This window comes from Tarenaya hassleriana, unplaced genomic scaffold (assembly GCF_000463585.1).
Source record: "Tarenaya hassleriana unplaced genomic scaffold, ASM46358v1 Cleome183, whole genome shotgun sequence".
Lineage (NCBI taxonomy): Eukaryota > Viridiplantae > Streptophyta > Magnoliopsida > Brassicales > Cleomaceae > Tarenaya > Tarenaya hassleriana.
Window position 1 is genome coordinate 106,362 of NW_010965244.1, and position 6,388 is coordinate 112,749.

Here is a 6,388-nt window from a genome sequence, read left to right on the forward strand (position 1 = left end):
TACACGACGAGATACGAAGCGACGAGGTCCAAGTCTGGTTGGAAAATCACCCAAGGATCCGTTCTTACCACTTGATGATTTGCGGATTAGTAAGTGTAAGTCATTTCCTCTGTAATTACGTAATACATACATACAAGGTCTCTTTCACAACTTCACACAAACACGAGAGATTTGACAATATTCGTTCAGTTTAAACTTAAACCCGAAAATGATTTGGTGAATCTCCAGCCAGAGGATTTCATGTGAACAGTCCTCGTTGATAAGGTGAGACCGAACATTTCCTTTGGGGTCTGGTTTGGCTCCACGAATCCAACGAGATTAGCCACGAGAGATGCACTCTCTTTTACGTGTTCCATTTCTTTAGATTCTGTCCATAGCCTGTGAGCTACCTGCAGGCTCCTCTGCTTTGTGTTCAGTTCTATTCCCCATTTCCTGTAAACTTGTTCTTTTTCGCTCTTTGTAAACTTCTTTGGTATTTGCTTTGCCAACCATTCTTTCTCACGCGTCAGCGCCTTCACCCTTTGCCTCCTGATTTAGAACCGTAGTATTATCTATCAGTCCAACCATTTTATTTTTCATAGATCGATGTCGAAATGTTTCGGACAAACCTTGATGTGTCAGATTCATGAGACAAGGACTCCTTCAGGAAAGACAGTCTTCTGAGTTCGACTTCCATATAAACAAAGTCGGAAGGGTCGCCTTTGAAGAGCAAGAAGAAGTATGTCCTGTGAACCAATGGCACATTGCATACTTCCCAAAGCTCGATTATTTGCTTTTGCTGCCTTTCGAATTCCGAAGGCTCACTTGAATTCTGTTCTTTAGCCATTGCCTCTACTTTCCCGACTCTCGTGTTCTTCACCGTTTCATTAGCCTCAGCTTCTTCCTCCTAAAATTCATCAAGAGATCAAAACTTAGTTTATCATCGAGAAAGAGAACAAGAAGATTCGATTGCTTACAGAATCATCGGTGTCATTTCTCTTTGTCTGATCGAATGTAGAATCGTCTAGGTTTTCTGCATTTACATCCTGAGTATTCTCGTGTGTTGAGCCAACCGACTGGTGCTGTTTTGCTATCTCTTTCAGACCCGCGACGAATTCGTGGAAGCCACTTCCATTCTCTGCATCAATGGAGGCAGAACTGATAGTGCTCTCTGTATCAAAGGAAACGCTCGATGTGTTAAAAGTCTTGCTCAAGGCCCGTCGAACGGAATCAACTTCTTTCAATTCCATGAGCCTCCAGGCAGATTCCTTTGCTCTTTTTTTATGGTCTGAATTCTCGATCCAAAGTGGAGAACGAGCGTTCAAGAGAATTTCTTTGCAGCTTCTACTTCTTTTCAGCTTTTCGTGAGCAGGACTCACATACTCCGCTTCAAAGGAAGGAGATTGTTGTTGTTCTGAGGCGTGCATACTCATGAGGTATTCGATCGTCTTCTGCATTTCCTTCATCTTTTTCGTCAATGTCTCGTAAGTGCTATTGTCTATATGATCTGTAAGTGTTACCTTCGTCTCTCTTTGGTCGAAAGGTGATTCGTTTTGTTCATACTTACCACCTGTAGCTAACTCTAACTCCATTGTTTCTGGAGATTGCTTCTTCTTCGATAATGAACTCAATTCAGTGTGCTCCACGGAAAACGTTTTCAGTTTCCCCACTTCTTTCTTGGAGTATTGCTCAGACTGCTCCTCAAATGAACCCAGTTCCTCAGTTTTTTTCTCTGAATATTTCATCGGCTGCTCCGCAAACACGATCAATTCATCATCTTCCTTCTCCATCGATTGCTGAGTTTCGTGGGCATCAACCGAAAAGTGTTGATCCTTATCCAAGACCTTTAAAGTTTGCTCATTTCCCTCAAGTTCATTCGGACTCGACTCTGCATCTGTCTTCCTCAGAGATATCTTAGCATCATCTTCAATTTCTGCGTGAGTACTCGATTTCATCTCTCCATCTTCAGCATGTTTCACATCTTGCATAGACGATTTCTCATGTTCTTTGTATTCCCGAGATGGTGTTCCAGATAAATTTTCCTCCTTTCTTGGTGACAGAACCTCAGATATAGCTTTCTTATCGACCGTCACATCTTGTGACTCTCGGGTTTCTTCGCTTTCTAATTGTCCAGTAATCTCCCGACCATCCATTTTGACGCATCTAACGTCTTTGCATACATTGTTCGGTTCTTGGTTGGTTCTTTGAGCGATCTCCTCCCAGTCCTTGCCGCCAAGGTCGTGACTCGAAAACTGTGGGGTACTATCATCAAGTAGGAAGTAATCATCTTCAGAATTCTCCAAAAGATCGAGATCATTGGTCTTCCTTAAGTTACTAGGTTCACCGAAACCCCTCGAGTCATTGCTCCTTCTTCTGAGATATGCTTCCAAAAGAAAAGGATTGTCGATATCCATGGAGCTCGTCACTGAATTCTCATCCATCCTCAAAGACCGATCTTCAGATCCTGTTTTTAGTAAATTCGCAACCCGGGATTGCGCAAGATCCCTTTGCCATGTCAGTTCTTTGATTTGTTGCCCCATCTACAATTTTGTAGTATAAGCTTCAATAAAACATGAGGAGACATTACAATAATAAAAATAAGAAAAGAAAAATCAGTATCACCTTTTCAATCAATTCCTCTTTCTGTTTCAGCATGGAGTAGAAACCTGAACTTGCAGAACCAGAGCCAATGTTCTTCAACTCTTTCTCCATCCGAGCGAGTTCACGTTGAAGCTGCTTCACCAAGGCCTTCTCAGACACTACCAGATTGACTTGAGCATTTGTGGTTACCTCTTTAGCGCAACTCGCAAAGAGAAGGGTGTTTCTTGATTGCTCAACGTGACTACGAGCTGGGCTCATCGTGCAGATGATTGCTGTTCTCGCGTTCCCTCCCAAAGAGTTCTGCAATATACGTGTTAGCTTCGAGTCTCGATATGGTATGTGCCCATTCTTCCCTTTGCTGTAATAACCAAAAAACTTGGTGTCAGACACATTATTTCTCGGTTTCGGGACAGGAAAACTGTATAAACTCAGAAAACTGACCTCAGTTTCCGAATGACGGTTCCTAGAGTGAGTAAACTCCGGTTTATGTGGCAACCTTCTTTCAGTCTTGTACCGGCAGATAACGTCTGAGATGCACGCTCACTTCCAGCCAGATCAACAAAACACTAAGAAGAGGAACAATCCGGAAATTCTCGTCAGATAATGAAATCAAATGAAAAAAAGACTGTTTTGAATTTTCGTTTGATTTATATGCTTATACCACTGATGCAGCAAGAGTGCTTGCGTTTTCCGGAGAAAATTCTCGACCCGAGCTTTCGATTGTCTGCAAGATGTTGTTGTTAGCAAGGACATGCGGTTTTACTTGAGAATAAAAAGCTAAAAAAGCCGATCGTAATTGGATGATGTAAGTACCAGCCGGAGAATCTGATGAGATCTTGAGCTAGTCTCATTCAAAGAGGTCTCCCCAATCTTCCTCTGAGCTGCAATGACAACACGGGTAAAAGAATTGACAGTATGGTAATTGCGTTCTACTTTGATGACTATCAACGAATATATGTGTATATAGCGAGATGGCATATTTTCTCACTCTCGCATATCGATAGAAGTTCCTCTAGATGGCTCCGGTCTTTGAGTGTCTCCTCTCTAAGTTTCTCGACGACCGTCCCTCTCTGTTGATGCAACCACATATAGAGATCAATGACTAAACAAGATCAATGTGAAATATTCCCGGAAATGTTTTGGAAAGTACCTCTGGATCATCTAGAAGCCTTAATGGTGTATTATCTCCGCTGAGAAGGTCCCTGACAGCTTCATTGTAGATCTCAATTGCAGAAAACCGAAGAATGAATTCCCTTTCTTTATGCTGTAAGGACACATCCAACAAGAGTGAATTCGCATCCTGATGAGGCAGAAAACGATGTTGAAGGGTTTCGAGATCTCGGTTTAATAACCTTCTCGATGTAATCATATATGTCGTCCATCGCAAATTCGGTAATTCCACTCATTGTATACGTCTTCCCGCTGCTCGTCTGCCCATACGCAAAGATGCTCGCTGTGAAAAAAAAAAAAGATTCTCATGTCATGATTCATAGACAAATCTCATTGGCATTAGAAGAGAGAAAAACACGGTTTCTTACAGTTGATTCCGGTGAGTACACATAGGACAACCTCCTTGGCTCCTTCCTCATACACGTGCTTCGTGGGAGATTCGAATCCAAATACTCTGTCTGTAAAACATCTCATAAACATTGAATGTGTTCTCCGATCTATCCAAATACGGAATTCAGATTACCGTATACATTCAGATCTTACCATACGAATATGCAGACGGGAACAAAGACCTCTCAGGAAAATTGTTCTTGCAGATGATTGTGGTGTTGTTGATGCATTCCCAATCACAGATATCGTTCCTCGTCATCTCTTTCTCATTCAATGGCCTAACCCTAACCGAAACCAGAATCTTCTCTGCGTTTCCACCACCCGATGCCATCTCTTCCCCGCCCATTCTTTGCCCTTCTGTTTGTTGTATCACCAACCCTTTTATTCATCCACACATTCTGTAAAAAATTTCAGAAACCAAACTCAGTCAAAACAAGAATGCTGAATGTTGGATGGACAGACGATGACTGTATATGATCTGGACAAAACCAAATGGACAAACTCAGCGATGAACAAATGCCAGACGCTGAATGCTTCTGCCCAATAAAGCTGGGAAATCTGGTGGATATGAATAAGAACTTGGGAAAAACTCGAATGCAGAATTGACTTTAGGATGAACAAAAGGGGTGAACGCTGAAACCCAAAACCGACAATTTCCTCGAGACTGATTCAGAAGTCCATGAAGATGTAAACAAGATTTGGATGAAATCAAAAGGGTAACCACAAAAATGACCAAATAGTTGAATATTTCAAACCAATAACCATAGATCGTGTATGAGGATGAAAGAAATTCAGCATATTCATTTGAACCTTTTCCTCTCCATGGAACCGCTTTCAATCCGACGAGAGAAGGATTCTGAGGGAGAAAACCATAGACGGAGAAGTAAATGTGAATAAGAATTTAAAAAGATAAAATTAACAAATCTAAGTATCCGAGAAAGAGGATAGGAACTGCCAACGAAATCTGTTTTCAGATCAAAGAGAAGAATGGGTCAGACAAATGCGACAGTAACAAAAAAACAAGAGACGGTTTGGGTCAAACCCTCGTTTCAAATGTGGTTTCTTGTTCCCCAAGTCTCTCTCTCTTGAGCTGTCTGAAGGAGAGAGAGAATCTGCCGCCATGGCTGTCCTGGTATTCTCAATTTATACTGTCTCTCTCTACCTTTCTCTCTCTTCCTTACTTGGAAATATTCCGACCGCTGATGCATAACGAAACGGCCATCCCCGGTAACTAAAGTTAGGATGTCGAACGAACTTACAGTTTTACCCTTTGCTTCGCTGTATATCTACGACATGGTCTAGAGAAATGATGACCTGACTCGTCTCTTTCGACGAGGGATTGGCCAAATCACAAATCCGAAATGTACGGAAAAATCTAACCTTTTTTTTTGGTAAATTGTAAATAGTATTATTAATCAAATGCAAAAGTGCAACGTACGGCCATAGTTTACCAAAGATCACAAAATACAAAGGATCCATAACAAATTAAGATTAAAAATAGATGAGTAATACACCTAAAGGATATTATTAAGGCACCCAAAGCTACGATAACCAATTTTTATTTCGTTTTATTTGTTATAACTTTTTTATGATTAAATTAAGTGAATCGAAATGAAAACAAAGACAAATAACAAAAAATGAATGTTTTCGAAAACAAATACTAAAGAACGAATCCAAATTGAATTGAATCGAAATTATACCGAACCAAAAACATTTTGGTTTTGAAGAACCTCAATCATAATTGGTCACAGCAAAAATAGTATAACATTTCTTTAGATACATAAATTCAATTTCGGTAATCGTTATAATTTTCCCGGGATGAGCATAGGTTGGATACTTGAAACAAAATCACAACCTCAGAAATCAAAATCAAAACCAAAAACCTAGGGATGAGGAATCAAAATGAAAAATCAAACCAAAAAGCCATATACACATTCATATTTGTGCTAAATTCGACATACGACCAACAAAGAGAGATAGATAAACGTTCGATATTGGTGGTGAAGACGATGGTGATGATATGCAATGGCAGCCGATGGAGAGTGAGAAATTGCATAAGACCAAAAAAAAAAAACAAATTGGAGAAGGAAGGGATGGAGTTGTGAAAAGGTAAAAGAAAAAGGTAAAGTTAACATATTATTTACTAACTGTTGTAATGCTGAGTTAGGAGTTCCTCTGTTTCAGGGGGAGGATCCTGGTTTGAGAAAATCAGAAGATTTCTTTACTGGTTAAGGAGATCGAATTGATC

At 40.4% G+C, this 6,388-nt stretch overlaps 2 protein-coding genes across 7 annotated transcripts in view; one reads left to right on the forward strand and one right to left on the reverse strand.

The window, feature by feature from the left end:
- Positions 1-2,649, forward strand: part of LOC104810654 (protein ACCUMULATION AND REPLICATION OF CHLOROPLASTS 6, chloroplastic) — a 6,299-nt gene extending 3,650 nt beyond the window's left edge. For 2 of the 5 annotated variants that reach the window (XM_010537004.2, XM_010537000.1), the window contains exon 8: positions 1-180. In XM_010537004.2, coding sequence (XP_010535306.1) covers positions 1-75 — 75 coding nt within the window. In that variant the 3' untranslated portion in view covers positions 76-180. Of the gene's footprint in view, positions 181-228; positions 320-1,082; positions 1,101-2,631 lie in introns of those variants that run through there. The other 3 variants (XM_010537003.2, XM_010537002.2, XM_010537001.2) reach the window with 3 other exon arrangements.
- Positions 91-5,267, reverse strand: LOC104810653 (kinesin-like protein KIN-7I). Of its 2 annotated transcripts, XM_010536997.1 has the most exons (14): positions 5,183-5,267; positions 4,951-4,996; positions 4,294-4,538; positions 4,119-4,208; positions 3,933-4,033; positions 3,731-3,844; positions 3,569-3,650; positions 3,394-3,461; positions 3,242-3,304; positions 3,022-3,146; positions 2,602-2,938; positions 957-2,519; positions 609-886; positions 91-528 (listed from the first exon to the last, which is right to left on the reverse strand). In XM_010536997.1, exons 3-14 carry the CDS (start codon positions 4,484-4,486, stop codon positions 186-188), a joined length of 3,357 nt encoding a protein of 1,118 aa, XP_010535299.1. In that variant the 5' UTR covers positions 4,487-4,538; positions 4,951-4,996; positions 5,183-5,267; the 3' UTR covers positions 91-185. The 2 variants fall into 2 exon arrangements, with proteins under 2 accessions (XP_010535299.1, XP_010535300.1); XM_010536998.1 differs by lacking the exon at positions 4,951-4,996 and having other exon boundaries at positions 5,183-5,238.
- Between the last annotated feature and the right edge of the window lie 1,121 nt (positions 5,268-6,388).

Coding starts and splice junctions, on each gene's coding strand:
- LOC104810653 (XM_010536997.1), bottom strand. CDS start 4,486: ATGGGCGGGGAAGAGATGGCATCGGGTGGTGGAAACGCAGAGAAGATT. Junction 3,462..3,568: donor ACTTCTATCGATATGCGAGA/GTGAGAAAATAT, acceptor TTGTCATTGCAG/CTCAGAGGAAGATTGGGGAG. Junction 529..608: donor CATGAATCTGACACATCAAG/GTTTGTCCGAAA, acceptor GTTCTAAATCAG/GAGGCAAAGGGTGAAGGCGC.